The 22,962-nt window shown below is 38.4% G+C and overlaps 1 protein-coding gene across 1 annotated transcript in view; it reads left to right on the forward strand.

Annotated features, from left to right (window-relative positions):
• FEZ2 (fasciculation and elongation protein zeta 2 (zygin II)) overlaps positions 1-13,141 on the forward strand; it is a gene marked incomplete at its 5' end in the record, with an annotated part of 23,270 nt that extends 10,129 nt beyond the window's left edge. The window contains 3 exons of the mRNA XM_010020446.1: positions 3,976-4,051; positions 6,326-6,391; positions 12,757-13,141. Of these exons, the coding sequence (XP_010018748.1) occupies positions 3,976-4,051; positions 6,326-6,391; positions 12,757-12,773 (159 nt within the window). The remainder of the gene's footprint in view (positions 1-3,975; positions 4,052-6,325; positions 6,392-12,756) is intronic.
• Positions 13,142-22,962: the final 9,821 nt, after the last annotated feature.

The raw sequence follows: 22,962 nt of genomic DNA on the forward strand, positions 1-22,962 counted from the left end.
CTGCCTTGGGACTCTGATCAGCCTACAGTGTCTTTCTCTCCTCAACAGCTTGAGACAGTCACGACTTGATATTCTGAGGCACTACAATAATAACACTTAATTCTTACCCCATACTAAAAGTCTGTTTTGGCATAATTCATGCTTCAAATACATTGCATATCTGTAAAAATCTGACATCCAATTGAAGAATATGTATCAGGTTAGTTAAATCTAACATACCACCCTTCAGCATTAAGGACTTGGGTGTATCTCCGAAGTTTTTGTTTTCTTTTTTCTTCAAATGTTCAGAGCCAATATAGCTAAAAACAGGGTAGCATCTGAAAAATGCATGGACTGTATTGCATGCCCTTTTTTTGCCTCTGAAAGTTGCATGATGTTAAAAGCAGCCAGATATGTGCAATGCATATTACAGATATAAAATACATAATCCATAGGCAAGCTTGTGTCTTTTTACCAACTATATAAATGTTGAAATATACAGCACAGAGACTCAGCCTCAGTGGGTATTACTGTAGATATTACATATACCTAAGTAGCATGGTTCTTACACCTTCTTCCAAAGTAATACTTAATTGTTTCAGAACTGTAGTGTGTATTTTATTAAATGCATTCTGTATTTTGGTAAAGAGTTAATGCTTATGCTGCTGTTTAGGCTTTTGGCACACGTTAGAGGGTAATGTTATTTCACATTATTTAACACATGCCCATCCATTATAGTTTATGCAGTTGTGTCAGGGGTGTGTTAGAATATTGTTTTTCTTTCCCTTGGTGAGAAGTCCATTGAGGTAATAAACTACCTGGTAGTTTAGAAGTCATGGTTGATTAGGCTCTTGTCTGGAAGATGACTGGAGTATCCCGCAGAAGAGTTCAGGAGGTAAAATAACTCCTCTGAAGTAATTTCTGAATCATGAGGTTAGAAATCATGGACCTGCCTCTTTCTCAGGCAAGAGAGTTCATGAACTCCAGACATAGATCCAGCTGTTTATCCCCAGCTTTGGAGATCTTGAATACATGCACAGAGCTTGCCTAACAGTTTTTATCACTCTACAGTATCTCAATATTGCTACAGTAATAGCTGTGCAGGGGGGTTGTTGATTTGGTGTTTTTTCTTCCTTTGCAATTTTTACCATTTAATAACATATTACAGCTGTTTGCCTGTATCTTTAGCTATTTTAAACATCATGTGTTGTCATAAAGTGAACATATTCAGCTATGCCAGCCCATCTTACTTTTGATTAAAAGGTTTCTTTATATACATGTCTCTATTCAGATGTACCTTTTCTTCTGCCTCCTAACTGTCTAGGTATATGTAACATGATCATATATTAAGAACAGCACTGATTGGATAGCTCTTCCAGTCACTTTTTGAGTTAGTTTACTAATGTTATTCATGTTGATCATATTTTTCCCCTGATTTATCTTATACTCTATCCTTGTTAGGAGGGTTATGGTTGGTTGGTTGAGGCTTTTTTCCCCTTCCTATATGCTAAAGCCAATCATGGAAATAACAAGAACTTAAAATGAAAAATAAGGAAGAATGGTAAGAAAGATACCAGCTCTTTTCTGATTTAGTCTTGGAAGTCCATTTTTCTACTGCATTTGGGATTTTTTGTTTGGTTTTTGTCACATTATGAAACCCTTGTCCTGCTTTTAAAAAAATGGTGATATCTACTTATTGCAGCAAATTGCAGTGTAAAAGAAAAAAAAGTATCAGATGCTCAGCTGCTTAGTGCTGCTCTCAGACTATTCATTTAAGTGGGGGTTTTTGGGGGTGTATTGTCATTATAAACTTGCATTCAAGTGTTTTCTGCTAGCAGGGAAGAATTAGTTAACAATCTAAAGCAAAAAAAAAAAAAAGGGCAATTTTTTGTATACCTCAAAAGGTAGAAGTTCCTGCATACAAAGTCACGTCACAAAGTTTCAAATTTGCACAGTTATTTCAGAACTCTCTTCACTTTTTAATTTTAATGGTATTTACTACCTTTACTATTTTCTGGGTAGTATTACTCCGATAGTGAGTACTTTAGTTTATAAAATTTTAGTCCTTTTGTAAGTGTGTGTTTTGAGACATAAGTGAAAATTATTTGGAGCAGCTTCCAGTGGGAATTCCCTGTTTTCATCTGATACTGCAGTTGGAAAACAACACCACCAATTGCATAAAAGCCATTGATATTGGTAGTTGTTTCTGTGATCATTTTTCCAGAAGAAAATTCAAAATAGTCATCTTGGCTTCAATTTTGAGGCATATCAGATGCTTTTTATGGATGATTATAAATTGCAGTGGGAATTACTCCATATCATATTGTCAGATCTGCTTCAAAAATTTAGAGGTCGCGGTAGACTTACTTAGGACTTGGTCACATCAGTAAGCTACATTTTAGTCATTTTCTCTTCCATAATATGTTATCTTTCACACAGCATTCAGGAAATGAGTTTTGATAGTGGTATTGTAGAGACTTACTGTCACGGTGCCAAAGTATTGATGAAAAAGACAAGATGATTTCTGGAAACTAAGAAAGAAATTACTTTCATGAAAATTACTTTTTCAGAACTTACCTTTCAGGAAAACAGGGAATATTGGTATTTGGTCCAGTGAAACATGCAAATAATTTATTGCCTAGTTGAAAAGTAGAATGCTACTTTAGTTCTGAAGGCTGAGATCTGATTTCTGAGTTAGTAGATCTACTTTCATCTCCGGCATTTGCAGATTTAACATCACAGCCTTATACCTAGCTATAGATTCCAGTAATTTTAGTAAGAGTGCATTTCTCAGTGATACCTATTGGTTATGTCTGCTGGAAAAGAAATTGAAAATTGACTGTTTCCTAAGAAGCATTGCATAGTTTCCTTTTCTGTGCTAAGTGGCTGTGAAAAAATGGAAAAGGGAGAGAGTGCCCTGCGTTTGCATAAGGTTTTGGTGAGATGTCAGCGCGTTCTGTACAGTAGGTTACTTTAAGTGACACAGAACTGAGTCTGTTTGGCTGTTTGAGCATGAAGTGTATGATCTGATCATAACAGTGGTTATAGCTGCATTAGGCAACACTAAAGCTTCACCAAAGTGAACCACTTCACCAGTCTGAGTTAGACTTGACTTTTGCTGAAGTGCTGCTTCTAGGTGAAATGGAGACTTTGTGTAACGTATTTTCTGTTTGTTACATGATGAACCACATCTTAAGTTGAATGAGAGGGGGTTGCTTGGCCTTCTGCCTTGTAGTTGTTGATCCAGGATACAGTTCCTCTTAAATCTTAAAAATTTAATTGAGGGAGATTTCAGGAAGCTTTTTCATTAGGGAAAATTCCAGCAATTTCAATACTTCTGAAATGCTGACCTCTAAGAAGAATATTTATTCATATATGCTGCAGAGTAAGACATCACCTAAATGATGATCTTTTTGATTTTTTTCTTTTTTTTTGTGTACTTCCAGGAAATAATTACTTTCGGATTTCTGATAAATACCACGTGATATTTATAGGGGATTTTGTTGGTTTTTTTTAAGAACAAGTTTTGAAAATTGTTCATCTGCATTTATAGTATTGTTTGAGCAGGGAGTGTGAGAAGGTTGTTTTCCCAGCTTTGATTGTAAGAAGTACTTTAAATAGATGAAGCATTTACAGAGGGAAAATGGGAAAGATTTTGCTATTGGTTTGCATATGCTCTGAGGAAGAAACCTAACAGAGAAACGTTTTACTGTAAACATCTCCAATTTTTTTAAGACTTATTTTAGTGTTTAGCTGCATGAGTTCTATAGTGGTCATGTAACTAAAAAAACAAAATAAAACCAGAAGCTGGCTCCTGCGATAAAAGCTTTGGTATAGGAAAGATGATAGTATGTTAGTCTGTTGTGAAATGCAATCTTTTGAAAAGCATTTATTTGTGGTTAGCAATTTCAATTACTACAATTTTTGTGAAATAAGATGCAAGCAACATAAATTGCATAAAAGGACTGTCAAGTAACTCTGGTTTTCATTTGGCAGTACTTAACAACCGTCATTCCTTATGAGAAGAAAAATGGACCCCCATCTGTTGAAGATCTTCAAACATTAACCAAAAGTGAGCATATAAAGTTCCCCCACCGATCCTTTCCTCTTTGTATTTCCAACTGTGGTTGCTCAAAACCAAATGAATCCATACAGTAACCTCTTTCCCCTTGCCCTGGGACATGTATGTAAAGTTGCATGATTTTTAACCATGCGTTTTGGCCAGATTTTACTGGTTTTCTGAGCCTTCACAGTATGCTTGTTCTCTAGCTGTTCTCTGAAACCATGAAGGCTAGAAACTGGCATGTATCAGAAAGTGAATGTTCTCACATTATTTCAACAGGTGGGCCTTATGGAAAATACTGCATGTCATGGAATTTGGCAATACTGTCTTATAATATCTGATAAAACCCTGTTGTTTAAACTTGCTGTGCTTTATTTAGGCTATTGTAATGACTTTAAAAAATTGGAATGGATGTCAGAACATTTGTGAGTAGTTGTATAATGATTGCACTTGATTGCCTTTAAAGTAGCCTGCTGCTTTCTGGGTTTGTGTTTTTGTTGGGGGAGGATGGGGTGGAAGTTGTGTGGCTTTGTGATTTTTGGGGGGTGTTTTTTTGGTTAATTTTAATAATTGGGAAGTATAAACCAGAGTTTTGACAATGCTTTGAATTCTTCTTTCTTCACATAATTTTAGTCAAGATCCTCAAAAATCATAATTTGTTAAAAAATATATAAAATTTATAAATTATAAATTTAATTCTAATTTGCATGAAAAATAAGGTTGTATGTTTAAAAATTTAATTAAGGTGTTTAAATACAGCAGAACACCTCTGGTAGACAAACCTCTTTAATTGCGGTTAATGGGAACAGTTAAAAATAAATGGTATTAATGTATTTGATCAGATCTCAGTGTAGGGCTTTGTATCTAACTGTGACTGAAGATGCTTTCCAGCAGCCCAGGTCTGTGATTCCACAGGTGGCTGAGGGATAGTAAAAGTCTCATTGGTTGTTTCCTGGAAAGACAAAACAAGTATCTTAGACTCTGGAGTAAATTAAATGGTTAAGCCGGAATTAAATTCCTTTTTATTTTTCTGCTGTTGGCACCCTTAGTTGGTAAGTCACACTTATTCTGTGACAAATGGATATTTCATTTTATATTTACTCCTGCAGAGAAATTTTATCCTCTTGCCATATTTAAATTTAACTTGAAAATATTCTCAAAAATTCAGTATTAAGCAGAGAGAGTTTAAAGCCTCCTGAAAACTTCTTGTGTTGTTTGACAGTTTATTAACAAAACGTCTCTACAAAGGCCGGGTAAAGAGTATTAACAGTGTTGCCTTCTGTGGGCTGGTTGGAACTTGATCCTGTGACTCAGTTGCAGATTTCGGAGTCACTCTCTGCTATTGAGGCAGACAGAAAAGCAGGTGTCTGGGGTTGTTGTTTTCTTTCAAAGCTGTGTATTATTCCCTAGTTATCAAAACTAATGTCTGTCTTCAGTATAAAAACTGAAATAAAGCACTTGGTATGTTTCCACTTCAGAGTTTCTCATGAGGAATTTAGGGTTTATTAAATAGTGCTTTTCAGTATAATTCTGTACTTTTGATTTTTTTCAGTTGTGTCCAGAACATTTCATGAAGAATTGTCAATGGTTTTGTTTATGGTGTAACAGACAAACTTAACGTTTGTCAAGTTGAGCTAGTCCAGATGCTTCTCCCTTCTTTAGAAACATGCAGGGGTGGACAATTTTGAGCTGATATAAGTCACCAAGATGGCATTTTGACATTGTTATAAGTTAATGCCAAATTCCAATCATGTAAAAAAAAAAACCACCAACATTTTCATCAGATCATTCGCAGCATTTTTTCTCCAGAAAAGTATCATCATTCCGTAGTCCGGAATGAAGATCGAGGAAACGAAATAACTAACGGAGCGTGCCTTCCCCCTTCCCCCCCCCCTCCAAGAATTCCAACCCTCCAGTAGTTGTTACCACTTCTTAATTCTGGATGTGGTGACTTTCTTTTGGAGATTTTTTTTTTAATAGGGAAGAAGTGCGTTTCTTGTTATGACTGATAGCATTTTACTGTAATAATTAGCCATGTAAAATGGGTTGATTGCATCTGTCTACTGTGGAGTTCAGTGAGAACTGCGCAAGTGACAGGTGGAGGTATGATGTGTCTCATACTATCTGCTCATATTCTAGTTAAAAGTTTTCTTGCTAATTTGGTAGTAATAGCGCTATGAGTCGTTGAAACAGGTCCATGATATTTCTTTTGAGAGTGTTGTCTTTAAGTTACGACTGATGTATTTCTTATATCTGATTTATGTGGGTTTTTTCATACTTTAGTCCTGCATGCCATGAAAGAGGATAGCGAGAAAGTGCCAAGCTTGTTAACAGACTATATTTTAAAGGGTAAGTATGTTTCTTAGCAAGGATTTTCTTATTCTAAAATAACTTGCTGTACTCTTGAAAACAGTAGTCCTACAGCATTCATGAGTTATGTTGCCTTCCTGTCAAACACAGCTCTTGTTTATATTCTATTTTGTCCTAGGTTTCTGAGCATGTAGTTCATAAATAAAATGTGGTTATTTTGTTTGTGATAGTATAATATAGAAAAGTATGGGGTGTATATTCAAATAGCTGAAGGACATCAACAGGAGCAGAGCAGTCTGGCTTACAAAATTAAATGGGTATAGTTAAAAACTGTGTTGTACAGGTTTTTCCAAATTGGAATTCAAACTGCCTATGGTAATACTGTATTTGCTGGACGAAGTGCTTATAGCTTCATTTTACGTATTGTCTTCTGATCAATAGTAAAAATTATTTATGTTTACTTGTTACACCTTTCACATTTTATTTAAAAGGTTGGTGTATGAGTCAGTTATTTTCCAGTCTTACACATTGATTTTATTAATAGAATGTGAGACATTGAAAATTATTGCTTGCTTTAGCTTTAAAAAGTTGTTCCAGGTAGTTATCAGGTTGTTAAATTACTTTATAAAAGCTTTTCTTCTGACTTCATTTTGCGTAGATCTTACTAATGCTTATGTTCTTACTTAATTTTTGGCGTGTAAGTGGTACCATCTTTCTTTAGTGTTTAAACTAAACTTTATTGTTTAAACTAAGCATCGAACTCCCCAGATCTGAACACATAGGTGTTCAAAAGGATGATATGTACCTTATTTATTTGCTTATTTCTTTTCTTTTCACTTGGTATCCTGCTCTCCAAGTGTCACTGTTTTTTCAAATACAGTCACATGACATAACTCCCTCCGTATGATTTTTGAGGGTTTTTGTATTTTTTACCAGACTTCTGATCACTCCCATGTCACAGAGATTTGAAAGTACTTTCAGGTTAAGTTGTGGATGAAACTTAGGGTGCTGTTGCTTCAGGAAAATCTGAATAATGCCATGCAGTATTTCAGAAGTTCCAACAGACTTTCTGTTGGAAGGGGCTCATTTTGAAGTTTTGTGTAGGGTTGCAGAACTACCACATACAATAAGAATGCAGAAATCTTTTCAGTTGATTCCTTTGATTTCTCCATTGTTTACTTACCCTTTCTGAAAATCCTTCTTAAATTGCACAGATGTATTTACTTATGATCTAAAGAGCCATTTAGGCTCAAGATCAAGGTCTTTTTAATGATGAAGGCACAAAACGTCAGATTGGTGAAGCAGAATCTTTGACGCAAGAAGATGAACTTGTCAATAATTATAGCTGCTTGCTCTTCATCATAATACATCTGGTAAAGCTCTGTGAGTGCGATTGAAGAGAACAGTGCTCTTTACAGTGTCTGCTCTTATTTTTAGATATATATATCTAGAAAAGCTTTCAGATTACTAGGGTACTGAGGAGAAACTGGCTGCCTAGGGAAATACAGACATCTTACACAGAGAAGGCTTATAAAAGTAGATTAGCTGAACATATGACAGGATGCTCTAGGAAGCTTGATACTGAGGTTCCCTCCTACTTCTGCCTCTGCAGGCTCATAAATTTAAAATCAACAAGGATGTTCTACTAACTAGATGCATTGATGAGCATCATACACTAAATAAGTTAGATCAAACAGGTTGTCATATACAAGCACTCTTGTCTCTAAATTGTAAAACACAAATGATGGGAGGATGTAATCGCTCAGTCATACTGAAAGGAAAACGTTATTCCCTCACAGCTACCATTTCATTACTGAACAGAACTAAGCCTATCTTGATCTTCTGTGAGTCTGTTTGTGCAACGGCAAGTAGTGTATGAGCTAGTAAGCTCTTCCTTTTAGTGTAGCTTTAACTAAGCTTCATATTGCTATGTTTAGATTATGTTAAATATTTATAGCTTGGCTGACAGGGTTGCATTGTAACATAGATGTATCCCATGCAATAGGCAAAGTCTTCTGATAGTTTCTGAAGCTGTGATCTGTTTCTCATTTTCTGTCACTAAAACTTCTGGCCTGAAGCCTCAGTCAGGCTTCACACATGGCACAAAATACTCCCAGCCACCTGTCTGTTGTCTGGAAATTATTTTTAAAGCTTGTTAAAGGGAGATGAGATGATTCTATATGATCACTTAAAGCAACTTTCAGCTCAGGTTTTATGCCTGAAATTCCAAGCTACTCCTTGAATTTCAAATAAAAAGAGTGACCTACTTTTTGAACAGTCTGCTCTCTTCACTGGAACGATTAAAAATACCCTGGCAAGGTGAAAATTATTATGAGGATTTAGGGATTTGAATTTGTTTTCCAAAAGAAGCAGAAGGATAACAAGTTCTGGACTCAGTAATAATAATCTGTATAGTATAGTGATAATTGTATTAATTTTACATTTGTTTACTGTATGATCCAGCTATTGTCTTATACTGAATAGATTCCATTTCTTTTTATCAAGCTTTAATCAAGAAATGAAATTTTGAAATGTGTGAATTATATCATCAAAGATGTTTTGTTAAAATCTGTTAACTTCTTGTTCCTTTGACGATCAAGGAAGTAAATTATTATGTGACAATAGGATACATGTAGCTTTATGGAAAATACAGTTAGTGTGGCATTTGTCAGCAGAAGTAAACCCCTCTTTCTAGCCTTGTATTCCATTGTACAGGGCAAAGGGGGGGGGGGGAATCTTACTTATAAGTCCTTAACAATTTCTTTTAAAGCAGTATTGTTTTTTATTCTGTGATATTTAAAAACTTAGAACATGCAGTCTTAACGTAGGTGTTATGGATGTCCACAGAATTAGTAATTAAAGTTGCCTAGATATTGACGGTTACTGTTGAAAAGTTACTTAGAAGCAAGAGCTGAAGGAAAAAATATCAGGGAAAAAATTATTCTAATGATTGCCATAGCATTGTTGGCATAATATGATGGGACAAATGAAAGAACACATTGAACCTGGAAAGATTAATGGAACCGTAAGATTGAGCAGTAAGCTGATTTAAGAAAGAATCTTGCCAAATTCACTGGTGTTCTCATAAAAACAAGAAGACTAAAATGATTTTTTCTATTTTATCTGAATTTCATAGTGGTTTGTAGAAATGTCACCATCTTGAATAATGACATGAACTAAATACCAAAATAATTCTGCAACTTGAGAAAGACTCAATTCGGATCATGTAGGAAGACACAGACCCTTTGAGTGTGGTGTCTGGTGCTTGGTACCTTCATTTAATCATGATGGAGTAGATTTGTTTTGACAAGGCAATTTGGGCAAGAGCTGGGCTGAAGTACGGGGCTGGGGCTCAGAGGAGAGTCCTGCAACCAGATTTGCTACTGACCTTCTGTGTTACCATTCTTGCTCTTGGTTTCATAACCAGCTAATGCTTCTGAAATGCTGGAAATAGAAATCTTCAGAATATAAGGTGTGCAAACGCAGTGTAAGAAAGAAGTGAAAAAGACCAATGTGACTCTTCATTTCACGTTATGGGGAAAAAAAAAAACCACCTCCATATGCATTTCTGAATAGGATTATTAGCTTTGAAATTATTTCTGGTGCTTGCTTTTTTAAAGTATCCTCTTTTCCCAATTTCTACTGCCCTCTTGTGTCCCTCAGAATGTTAAAAATAGCATCATTTTGTCCTCATGCTTAAGTCCCTCTTTCCAGTGATCATTTACCTCTCCCCTGGATCTATTCCATAGATCTCCCAAGGGATCTATTCCGTAGTGACATACCTTGTCAGGGGTAAGTATCCCAAAGCCAGACAATGTACGTACTCTATGCAGTCTCATACAACGCAGTAGCTTACCTTCTCTTGATCATGTTATTCTTGATGCAGCCTAAATTATTTTAAAAGGAACATTTTTCCTTTTGTGAGATTTTGTTTCTTCTTACTTTTCAGTGAACATTTCCATACTGGAGTTAGTAATAGTGAAAGTGATTTGCTTTTCTTTGACAGGCTTAAGGGTGAGGGTAGTCCCAAGCACAAATACAGGCTGAGTGCAGAATGGATTAAGAGCAGCCCTGAGGACTAAAGCGTGGGAGTGTTGATTGACAAAAAGCTCAACATGACTCAGCAGTGTACACACACAGCTCAGGAAGCCAACCGTATGCTGGGCTTCATCAAAAAGAGCGTGACCATCACACTGGTCTTGTGAGACCCCCACCTAGAGTACTGCATTCAGCTCTGGTATCCCCATCACAGGAGGGACATGAGCCAGCTCAAGAGAGTCCAGAGAAGGGCACAAAGATGATCAGAGGGCTGGAGCACATCTCTTAGGAAGAAAGCCTGAGAGAATTGGGATTGTTCAGCCTGGAGAAGAGAAGGCTCCACGGGAATCTTATAGCAGCCTTCCAATACCTAAAAGGGGCTTGCAAGAAATCTGGAGAGGGACTTTTTATAAGAGCATATAGTGATAGAACAAGGGGGAATGGCTTTAAGCTGAAAGAGACATTAGGAAGAAATCCTTTACTGTAAAGGTGGTGAGACACTGGCTCAGGTTGCCCAGAGAAGCTGTGGGTACTCCATTCCTGGCAGTGTTCAAGGCCACGTTAGACGTACCTTAGTTACTGGACTGTTCTTATCTCAAACCATCTCTCGATTCTCCTCTCCATCCCTCCAGGAGCAGGGGAAGGAAGAAGTGGGGGAGTGAGTGAGCGACTGCGTGGTTCTGAGTTACCGGCTGGGCTTAAACCATGACAGGCTTTGAGAAGCATGGTCTTGTGGAAGGTGTCCCTGGCCATGGCAGTGGAGTTGGAACTCCATCTTTAAGATCGCTTCCAGCCCAAACCACTCATTGGTTCTATCAGTTTGAGTGTGTGTGGACAGAGGAGCAATATGGAGAGGACCTGCTGGTATGGAGTTCATAGCAAATTTAAAGTAGAAGCTGAGGAAGGCATTGTGGGAAGGGGAATTTCCTAGTTTTATTGTTACGAGGGTAAGGAGGAACATCTGAGGAAATCTGGAAGCAAGAGCTTCTTAATTTAGCTACTTACAGAACAAATCAATTATAGAATCATAGAATAGTTAGGGTTGGAAAGGACTTTAAGATCATCTAGTTCCAAACCCCCTGGCATGGACCGGGACACCTCACAGTAGACCGTGCTGCCCAAGACTCTGTCCAAGCTGGCCTTGATATATGTGAAATGTTTGCCTATAGATATACACAGAATCAAGATACTAAGGACAGGTTGTCTGGTACACATTATTTCAAGATTATTAGTTTTTATTTCCAGTTCTTACAAAATTTGAAGGTTTAACTTCATGTACAGGGATAGTTTTTGAATATAACATACTACCAGTATGATATACAAACTGAATAAATCATTTTCTGTACCCCTGCAACGTTAGGGTTTTTCCTTAATTCGAGAACAGACATAAGTATAAATAATTGTGATACTCTTATAACTATTATAAATAACAATATAAGTATGCACTTACAGCTGAAATAAATGTGTCCTTACAGTAAACTGTTCTAAGATGTGTATATTGCTAACCTTTGTGTTCTTTTCTGATTAAATAGTAATTGTGACATAAATAACAGTGCTAAAAATAATATGCTATATGTTACTACTGAGTAAAATGCATGAAATATGTCTAATACTATTTTTTAGGCTTTTTTTCTGACTGTGGATGTCATGAAAGCAAATATTTTTTAGTTTGTTTTGCTGTTTCATACCTGATCCTTCAGGCGTCTAGTAAAAGCTTAAAAAAAAAACCACCAAACTTTTTTTTTTTTTTTTTAAATAAAGCAAGAATTTACACCTTGTTCTATTTTTAAATTATGCAGGTATTTCAGATGACAAGAGTATTTTCTTGCGCTTGAAGTTTTTGTTTGTTAGACCTGACTTCTTTATTTGCTTTTGTGTTGTGCTAGCATGGGTTTGAAAGCTGGATTACTCTGAGGTTTGTGTCTTACATGTGAAACAGGAATGAGAAACATGTGAAGGACATGTCTTATTTTCCCACTGTGTGATCCAAGTACACGCACCAGAATTAGAATGTAGAGTTAGAATCTCAAATTGTCAGTGCATATTTTTAAAATATAACTGTATGCGTCACCTGTTTATTTAATGTTATGTTTTCTAGTAGAACACCTCAAAAAGCACTGTTTAAGACATGACCTTTAGACAACTCATTTCTGGATTATGTTAGTTAAAGATAGTGGGTTGTGTCACTTAATTATCTTTTGAGAAGAGGATGATATATTAATTGCCAGTTTCAACTGGTGTCTAGATTTTACTGTGTTACTAATAGGGTAGAATTCAACATTTAAGTATTTTAATATGTACATTATATTTTTATACAGACTAACTTCACTGATGTTTATCAAGATGTATTTGTGGTTCTTTTGCAGTTCTGTGTCCTACATGAAGAGGGCTGCCTTTCAAATTAGTCATTCTCCTTCCTGGATGAGAAGCTTTCCATGTATATAACTCATAGTATATTTTCATTTGGCACGATACCTAAACCAGTTTGCATTTACCTCCTCTATGTGTGCGTGGATTTTCTGATCCTACAGTAAGTCGTCTGGGCATGTCAACTCATCCATTTTAACTTAATAGCGCAAGGAACCGGAGCAGGAAACAAACCGTGTACAGTTTTACTCGTGCTGTTCTGGCTTTTTAAAGTCTATTTTTACATTGTATAGCATGTAGTAAATCCTTCTGCACATTTTGTTGTTGGAAGGAAACATAAGTTTTGAATAGTGTAAATAAAATAAGCCTAGTTTTAAGGAATCCATATTTAAAAGCATCCTTAGTTCCTATAGCAAAGATGCAAAAATGATCATAGTTGAGCTTGGACTAAAAGATTCAAGCGAGTTCACCAGGAAGCACTCCAGAACAGTGCTGGTCGAAGACAGCATTCAGTGCTTCTTTGAAAATGGTAACTTTGAACTGTACAACAGTATTGTTCATACAGTGGACAAATCCAGATTCTTTGGTGGTTTGGCATAGGTAATTGTTGTGTTATCTATCCTTGTTATTTAACACAAACATCCAAGTAATGTACTATTTCATATTTGTTTTTATTTTAATTATTAATCTTCATGTGGCTTAGGTATTCCCCCATATTGCTGCTGTAATTTTACTGGTTTTAGTAAGTGTTTAATCTTAATGAAAATGCTTCAATATATAAACATTTTAAAATGCTGTATCTTTTTAAAAGCACCTGTACAGTTTGAAAAACTTGCACCTGGGTCCCAAGTTAGTATTATATTGAGATGTTCATTGTTGTTTATCTCTGAATTTTACTACAAATCTCTCTTGTAAATTGTATGCAGTGTCTCCTCTGTGATGATGTATCTGCATTCAAACAGATAAGAATGTATTTTACGAATCCTGTAAAAGAAACGTACCCCATAATCTCAACATCAAATGCTTTTCACAAATAATTTTGCCAGTCTTAAAGATTAGATTGGAATGTAAGGAGTGCTAATAAAAAGAACTATTTCCGAGGTTGAATTCCAGTTGATTCTACACACAGATTTATGTACTGTCTATGTGAAGGCATTAGAAGATAAGGTTCTAGAGAGATACGTATGTCTTCAAACAGTTTTTTCCATTGAAAGTCGTCTTTTTGTTAGTTGAAGAGAAATTTGCTTCTGAATACCTTACTCAATTTTATCATTGTCACTGAATGCTCATTTTGATCAGTAAAACACATTCAGTTTGAAAACAGTTCTCATAAAGCTTTCTCTTTTTTAAAGGCCTCAATATTTTTGTCTTTTGTGCCTTTTCAGTCAGTAAGGTTTTCAGCTTAAGATTCTTTACTCTTCCCTCTCCCCCACTTGACCACCAGTGGGTACTTCCCTGCCTGCTCAGGAATAAATAGATCCTCTGCATAAGTGTATAATATGTGTAATAGTTGGGGGTGGTTTTGTTGCTTTATTGTTTGCTTTTTTCATTTGTGGTTTTTCTAACAAGAATAGCTGCCATTTATTTCTTTAGCTGATACATTGTGAACTCATTGTGGCATGCTTTTTGTATAGAAATGCTTGAGGTTGACTAGCGATGCCTGGAAATTGGAAAAGGGGATTACCCTGTTTTGCTTAATTTTTTTCAAAAAGGTGCATATGCTGTGAAACACACCATGTCTTCCAGTGAGATCTATTCAGAGATGTCTCAAACTACTTCTGAGGCTTGAGGTGACAAGACAGAACAAAAAAGATGTCAATTAAGGGAAGAATTTAAAAAAAGAAACAAAACAAAAAACAAACCCACATGACACTTGACAAGGTTTGTGTTGTCAGTTGTAGCAAACCTTGGATGACTTAAAGTCACAAAATGCTAAAAGTAGTAAAACTTGAAAGAAAACCCGGCACTAAAGACTAGAAACAATTTTAGTGATCTGAGTATCTGGATGGGTATATCGTGCCCCTCATCAGATTAAACAAGGTATTGTTATTATTATTACCTGTTTACCTTGTATGTAAATCCTGGCCTTAAACAACAGTTGCCAAAGGTGGCAAGTATTATATATGTACCTATATATGTACATTAAAAATTAAATCTCAAAACACTTGAATAAAAAGAACCATGCAAGTAGCTTTTCTGCTGAGTTTATGTACTTCATATTCTCTATTATGCATCCTTTTTCCAGGCGTATTATTGAATCTTGTGTTCTTTCAGGGAGCTGAATTTCATTGTTATTTTTAGGTTTGGCATGTGGTAGCTGTAAATGGCCACCCAAGAACAGTTGCTGAGAAATACCCTAGAAGAGATTTGGTAAAAAAGCATTTTTACCAAAATCCATTCCATTTTTAATATAAAGAGTCCTGGAAGCAAAGTCACCTTAAAATCATTGAATTTTAAGTTACCTAAACTGATGCAAATAACCTTTCTTTAATAGCCCTTTTTTGTTCTTTTGTTTTTTGTTTGTTTTTTTTTTGTTTGCTTGTTTGGGGTTTTGGATTTTTTTTGTTTTATTTTGGTTTTTTGTGGGTTTTTTTGTTTGGTTAGTTTTGTTGTTTGGGGCTTTGGGGGGGGGAGTTTTTTGAGGGGGATTTCTTCATTTTTGTTTGGTTTTGGGTTTTGTTTTGGTTGGTGGAGTGGGTTTTATTTTTTTGTTTGTTTTTTAATCCAACCCTTTTTCTGGGTTTCAGCTGTTTCATTTATGTAAGCTTGCTCACTTCCTGCCTAGAGTCAAATTTTGAGTCAGGGACGGCCTGGAAGTCTGACTGAATTATGGTTAAGGAATGAAACTCGAAAACAATGCCTGTTCCCTTCTCGTGAAAGCTATTGCTTTAGCTGGACTCCCAGCTGCTGTAGGTAATTGGTGATAAAGAACATGTGCTGTTGACTGTGCTGGGTAAGTTGAAGCCTTTAACTTGGAGTGGTGTTTTATTGCAGCAGTTCACATCGTTGCTTCAAGACTGGAGATTCCCTTGGTATTCTTTCTGCATGCATGTCACTTGGGAACTGCCACTAGCCCAGAAATGGCACTCTCTGCTTGGCAGCAGTGTTAGTAATCAAGTGTGCATCTCTGACCAGCATGGGTCACAGCAGCTGCCTCCTCACTTCCAAGGGGACAATTTATGGTACAGGTTTCAGCTCCTAAAGCTGCAGCTGGAAGCCTGCTTCTCCAGCAGTGGAGATCAGCAGCTTGCTTCACTTAAACCATCATCTACCCAGTTCAGTTGGGAAGGGCCTAGAAGCAAAGCTTTCTAGTGAAGCATTCACAGTTCAAAGGCAACCAAGTCGGAACTTTCTGACTTGTGTCATTGTTCTGCAGTGTATCTTTCTTTTGGGCAATGGGGCTGTACTGTAACAGTAATAGAATCCATGTGGGTGTGGACCTATTTTCAGATTCTGAGATCAATCCTGATTTTTAAGACTTCTTGTGAACTTCCAAGTTATACCTGGATATAAAGTCACTCCAGAAAGAGAGTTTCTTATTGCTGAAGAATTGAAATGCTTTTAATTTTTAAGTGCTTAATCCTAGCTGGTGAAATGAAGTGTCTTGTTTCCTTGCTCATACTCTTTTGATTAGGACCTAACTCAGGACTTCCTTTTTGTTCAATACATTTAATTCTTCAATTTTGACCAGTACACTCAATATTGATCAGTGATGGCTCTCTGGATTAGCTGCTGAATGTCCAGTCTTAACAATAATTCTTGAAGAAATTGTATGAACCCCAGTATGAACCCCAGAACTAGTTACTTAATTTTGTTGCTGCATTTTGTTTTTCTATCCTTTATAATCTGCAAAAGTTGGATAGAAGCCTCTCTTTGCACTGAATGCTAATTTAAACAGAGGTCATAATTTTGTTGTTTGTTTCCCAGCCTGTCTTTGTGCTTGGGTTTTATGTTAATGTTATGTAATAAATATTAATTTTCTGTAGTGTTGCATGCAGATTTATGAATTCAATACAAGTTTCTTGGAAACAATGTTGTCATGGTTCAGGCAACCTGGAACCACGCAGCTGCTCGCTCACTCCCCGCCCCTCTTTCCTCGCTCCACTCCCGGAGGGATGGGGAGGAGAATCAGAGGAATGTAACTCCCACGGGTTGAGATAAGAGCAGATCTGACCAGATTCCTTATCCTTATCATTATTATTGGTAGCAGTAGTGGTTTGTCTAGGAGTGGGGGGGAGGAAGGAAGAGGGTGGGAGGGGGCGAGCGGCTGTGTGGTTCCAAGTTGCCGGCTGGGCTTGAACCACAACAGTTTCTTTTTGGCGCCCAACGTGGGGCACAAAGGGTTGAGATAACAATAGATCTGACCAGAGTGAATTTCAAACCACTACTGCTACCAATAATAATGATAAGAGGCCGACCGATACCCAGCCCGACCCGAGCAGTGATCTGGGCCTTCCAGGTAACTCCCCCCAGTTTCTATACTGGGCATGACGTGCTGTGGTATGGAATAGCCCTTTGGCCAGTTTGGGTCAGGTGTCCTGTCTCTGCTTCCTCCCGGCTTCCCCTCCTCTCTGGCAGAGCATGAGACTGAGAAAGTCCTTGGTCAGAGTAAACATTACTGAGCAACAACTAAAAACATCGGTGTTATCAGCATTGTTCCCAGGCTGAAAGTCAAAACCACAGCACTGCACCAGCTGCTAAGAAGGAGAAAAATGACTGCTGTAGCTGAACCCAGGACAAATGTGTTACAACTTAGGCTTAATACAGGAGGATGAAAAACTCAGTGAAGAAGGTAACGTGCTTGGGTTTTCTTGGTAAGGAAAATGTTTGGAGAAGGCCCTAGTTTTTTCAGAGCTATGGAAAGCAAATTCTGATTGCACATGTTTCTGTCAGCATGCAGTCCTGCACAGTTCTAGGGCTTGGTGGTACTCAGGGGACTGACCAATTCAAAGAAAACAATTTGGATTTTCCCCACCGACTGCATTTTTGGTCTTCAGGAATATTATATTGCCCAGCTGAAGCAGGCTGGTGTGCAGGAACGCTTTCCAGTGGGATGGCAGCGTTCCTGTTGAAATGTCAGTTCATTTTTATCTGTAGACAAATCATTGACTGCTCCCAGGAATGTTTCTCCTTCCGCTTGTATTGCCTTCACAGGAAAACTAATCATGCAAAGTAAATCCCATGTAGATCATGCTGCTGATTTGCATACTTGGAATCTGTGACTGGAAGATGCCTAAATTAGCAGGAAATTCCCTCAAAACACCTTGCAGCTATTTCATCATGAAAAAATATCTCCACAGTATTGCCTGTGTTCACCTCTTTCCAACCTGAATTGAAGGCTGGAAATTGTGCTTGAGATGAATTTGAAAAAGACAAATGCAGAACCACTGTCACTTTCAGTTCCAGAGGAAGCTGAGATTGTCTGCTAGTGATAGCATCAAAATAGTTGAGAGCTGCTTTCTACTATGTGCATCTGTCACTGATGCATTGAGGGGGAACAGTCATATCAGCCTGACTAAACATCATTCTCAGCAGAAATACTGAGCTTTTGCCTGAAATTGAGCAATTGCTTCTTCTAAGTGAAAATCTGAGATCATGAAAGACTGAGCCCTTAGAAGGGTTCACTTTGTGTTCAGTGCGGTGAGCAATCCCCCTGTGAACATTGTGGATGCTGAAGCACAACATGGCACTGCAGTTGCCTGTTACACCGAGCAACACATGAGCGAGCTGTGCTGCATAAGCACTTGGTGTTGAAGGAGGATCTTGCAGAACCACTGCAACCTCACTGTGGTGACAGCTTCAGTAGGACAGGGCCCTTGCCATCCTCAAGATTGCTACAGGGTATTTCAACCACGAAGGTTGGACAGGTAGGTCTTTTTTCCTGTTTTTGTAGACATTGCTTATCCAGTGCCTTGTTAAATTTTTTGTACTGCTCTGAACTGATTTAAGAAGTCAGAGTGAAGTATGACTTTGCTGGCTTAAAATGGTAAGTGTTGAAATTTGGGGTAAAAATTGAGTAAAATCCTAAAGTCTTCATGGCAATTTGAAGAGGCCAGTATCTAATCACGCATGTTTAGGTTAGCAAACTATTAATGATTGTTCTTTGTACGTTCATTCACCCTTTGAAATAGACTGATAGCAACATTTTCTTTTGAAATACTGATCAACAGCTCTGTTGGCTGCCTACAGACAATTCTGCACTCTTACAACTGGCTCCCAGAATAAATTTCACCTATGTTGCCAGAATTTTTTTCAAAGTTCAAAGTTTTAAAAGCCTATTTACATAAACAAGTGTATGAAGAACACAGAATGGATTCCAATAGACTTTCCATTAGTAGTATTCCTAAACAATTCACAAGCATGTTTCAGTAGCTAGAGCAGTACCAGGAACATGAGATGAGAACATACCCCACAGACCATACCCCTAGCATTCTCTTGTAGAAACTATTCCCTGGAACTGAGAAACAGGCCCCTTCTCAGCACAGCTGAAAGCAATCACAGAGTTGGGCCATCAGGTGTTGGCATATCAGGAGATGGCTGTGGTCTTTGCCACTATGGAAGCCACTCAGGAGCGTGTGGAGATTGGCTGCAGATGGTGGACCTCAGAAGGTAAGACCAGATAATGTTGCAGCAGGGCAGGGCTGGCTGGCTGTGGTGGGCTGCTAGCACGGAGAGGCAATGTCAGAACCAGGGGCAGCCACTGATGCAGAGGATGTGAGGCTAAAACACAATCTGGCTGCTGCAGGCTAGTGAGTACTGAGCCAAAAAGAAGAGAAGGGGCTGTTGAGAAGGAGTAAGTGAAAGAGGAGAGGTTGTCAGCGCATGATTTGGTAAGAGAGAGTGTGCTGGGAGATTGAAAGTCCCATTTTGTCTGCTGGTGTGAGCTAGCTTGTTTGTGGAGGCTGGTTTAGTTGCCAAATAGCTGGGTATTAGAGGGATTCTGTATTTTTTTGCCTGCCCTGTCATCACGTGCTAAGGGGAAAACAAGGCTGGGTTGCATATGCATCTGTGGGGCACAGTTCTACTGTGGTCTATAATGACTTCTCATCATCTTTGCACAGACCTCACAGTTCAGAGACTATGCGCATCATATCAAACCTTCCTAGCGTCTATCAGTCCTCTAGGTTTAACACTCTAACTGCATGCCTATTCTATTGTGGTCTTGGGCAGCACAGGTGAAATTAGCAAGAGGTAAGTGATGTTTATTCTGCTGTGAATTGGACCTGGTATATCTGCAGGTGTGGAAGAGACTCTGTCCTCTTTAAATTGAGAGTTCACAACATGGCATCAAAGGCAGGACAGGTACAGGTAACCTTGGTGCTTAAGAATTGTTCCTGGTGGTGTCTAAGGGCCTGTATTACAGAAGAGTGGGAGCCTGTCTAGTTCCAGGATGTATAGGAGTCCTGTAAAGATTGCTAGTGTTGTGAATCTTCCAGTGTGTTGCTTCATGGCTTCTTCAGCAAGTGGATGCAATTTTGCCTGTGAGGGACACATGAGTGTGGAGAGTGTCTTGCTAGAGCAGACTGTGGATGCAGAGTCTCCTGGGCTCCACTCTGTCCCAGGGCCTGTTCCGAGGACACAGCAGTCTGCTATAGGACACAGCAGCAGAGGGCTCACGTTATTTGAGCATTATGATGGCTTTTCCAATTGAGGACACCAGCAGAGTTCTCATCAGAAATAGGGATATCCTTGTGTTTATGTGCATTCTGGAACCAGCAGTCTGATATGGTTAGGGTTTGAGCTGGTTAGGATTAGCGTCCTTTCTGGAGTTGGACTACTGGATACTGCAATACCTCTCCATTTAAAAGACGGACATGAGCCTCTCCTGATCTGGTCCCTATTTTCTGTTAGAATCGCAGTAATGGTCCACGGCTTTCTAATATCTTAAGATTTCCGTTTACAGACGACTAGTTTTCCTTCTATGGCATTTAAGAATAATATGAGTTAGTAAGAGTTCTTTCTAAAGTGACACCTTTAAAGGAGTATTTTCCCTCCGGCGTCAGTGTGAAATTCCCGTGCCTGCCACAGGATGGCAGCAATCAGCCACCTTTGGAGCATCCTCTTTCTGTTCGAGCGTTGTATTTCAAGATGAAGTCCAAAGCTAAACTATTCACACATCACTCTGTGAACATGATGTGACAAACACGGGAAAGCCTTTGTGTATTCTTATTCATTATTAATGAAAACCATGTTTTACAAAGCCTATTACAATATGGTAAGTTGGCTAAGTTACAAAAGGGGATAAGTTCTGAATACCTTATCATATAGTAGTATGGGAGTTTATTTTTTGAGGAATTAAATACGGAGGGTACAGTATATAATCTCTTTTTAATGCTACCAGTGAGTACATATTTAATTCTTAACAAAATCTGAGGAGTTTCAACCTTTAAGCCTGGGTTTCCAGTGCCATCGGGTCATCTAGACAATACGTCACTGCAATGTGTTGGGGTTGCTGCAGTGTGATGCCTAGCTGTGATATACCTTCAGTTTACCTGGAATTCAGTACTTGTTTGAAGGCATTCGGTGCCTGGAGCCAGTCATTAGCATTTTCATGTTTATGTACATTCAGCTAGTTTGCTGTCATCTCATCTGAAATAATAAATTATTTTTTATATCCAGGCTTCTTCTAAGTCACTTGTAGTGATCCCTAGTTGGTTCTGTGGTCAATGTCATCAGCTGTGATCAGTCACCTGTCTCAACATTGACTGTTAAAAGCACTGTATTCAGTAAGATGCTATGTGAAAGCTGAAGGGGATTTAAAGCCTTTTCTGTGTAAAGAAACACAGCGGGAGAAGTGCCCTTGGGGGAGAAGGGAGCTACCTGATTCCTGGGGAGCACCAGTGACCAGGAACTCTCCCAACAGGGCATAAAACCAGGGGTGAAGCAGTCAGCATGGTGGTTGTTGTGAAAAAGAGTGAGGAAGGCAAGTGACTGAGAGAAAGCCCTGGACTGCAGAAGAGCAGACCTGGGCTCCTTCAGGCAGCTTGTAGTTGGGGTGCTCAGCTTCAGAAAGACAGAGCTAACAAAATAGAAGAGTAACATAAAAGGGCAATCTCAGCCTCAGAATGAGCAAAAAAAATGGTGCTATAAATTTCAAGTGTCTTGTTAAAATAATAAGCTTGTATGACTCAGTGTGGAGAGCCTAGTACCAGACAAGATGTGAGAGTCTCTCAAAGTTGTTAATAGCTCTCTGGCAGGTAGACTTTCCTGGCTGCCTCTGCTAGCCCACATAGCAATGTATTAATTGCTGTTCTGGAGCAGTCTGCCAAAAATATGTTTGGTTTTGTCCATTCTTTTCCCTGCACAGATGATATATGCTGAGTGTCTTTGCCCAGCTGCTTGACATCATGTCCCTTTGGAGCCTGAGAAGTCATTCTCAATATTGGAAGGAATATATCCTGAGACAGTATAATACTGGGATGACACATTTTTATATCACAGAGGTAGCTAATTTGAGGCTGTGCCAGGAATAGTACTGAGAGAAGAAGCACTTCTGCTCCTCTTTGCTGCAGAACCCCTTTTCCCATGGCGTGGGAGGCAGAATCCTTCCCAGCACCAGCTCCATATGATGGGGGTAGGTTGGGCACATCCACATCTAAGTGAGAGAAAGCATACTCTCTGGTGTCTGTTGTGAAGGTGCTTGGCATCAGAAAACAAAACCACATGTAGGAAGCCCTGACAGGGGTAGAAAAGGCAAACCCAGATCTGCCATCATTGAAGGTCTCAGACCAGACAGAGGACCTATTTAACAAAGCGAGCCTCCTGCATATCACTGAGATTTTAGGAAGCGTACATAAGGAGAGGGAACAATTGAGCCATTCGCGAGATCTTTATGATCTCATATGGGACACAGTTTTAGGTTATAGATTTAAAGATTTAGAAGGATAATTCTGAATTAGATGTTTTCAGCCAGAGCTCTGCACTTGCCATTCCTGAAGTGCCCATGCAGGCTCCTGAGCTGTGTATTGCAGCACAGGGATGGTGTCAAGCAAGCATCTGAAAGAGGATTTCTCTCTGCTCTTCACACAGGTCAGGAGATTTTCATTCTTGTCTAACAGCTTGTTGCAGTCTTTCTATTCATCTATTTGCAGTCTCCTGCTGGCAACAGCTTTTCTTCCCACAAATCCCAAACAGGGTGAAAAATCTAGCATTTCAGTAGAGAGCCATCTCAGCTGCTGTGCTGTGAATGATTTGCCTGGCTGTTT

This window comes from Nestor notabilis, unplaced genomic scaffold (genome assembly GCF_000696875.1).
Source record: "Nestor notabilis isolate BGI_N333 unplaced genomic scaffold, ASM69687v1 scaffold9538, whole genome shotgun sequence".
Lineage (NCBI taxonomy): Eukaryota > Metazoa > Chordata > Aves > Psittaciformes > Psittacidae > Nestor > Nestor notabilis.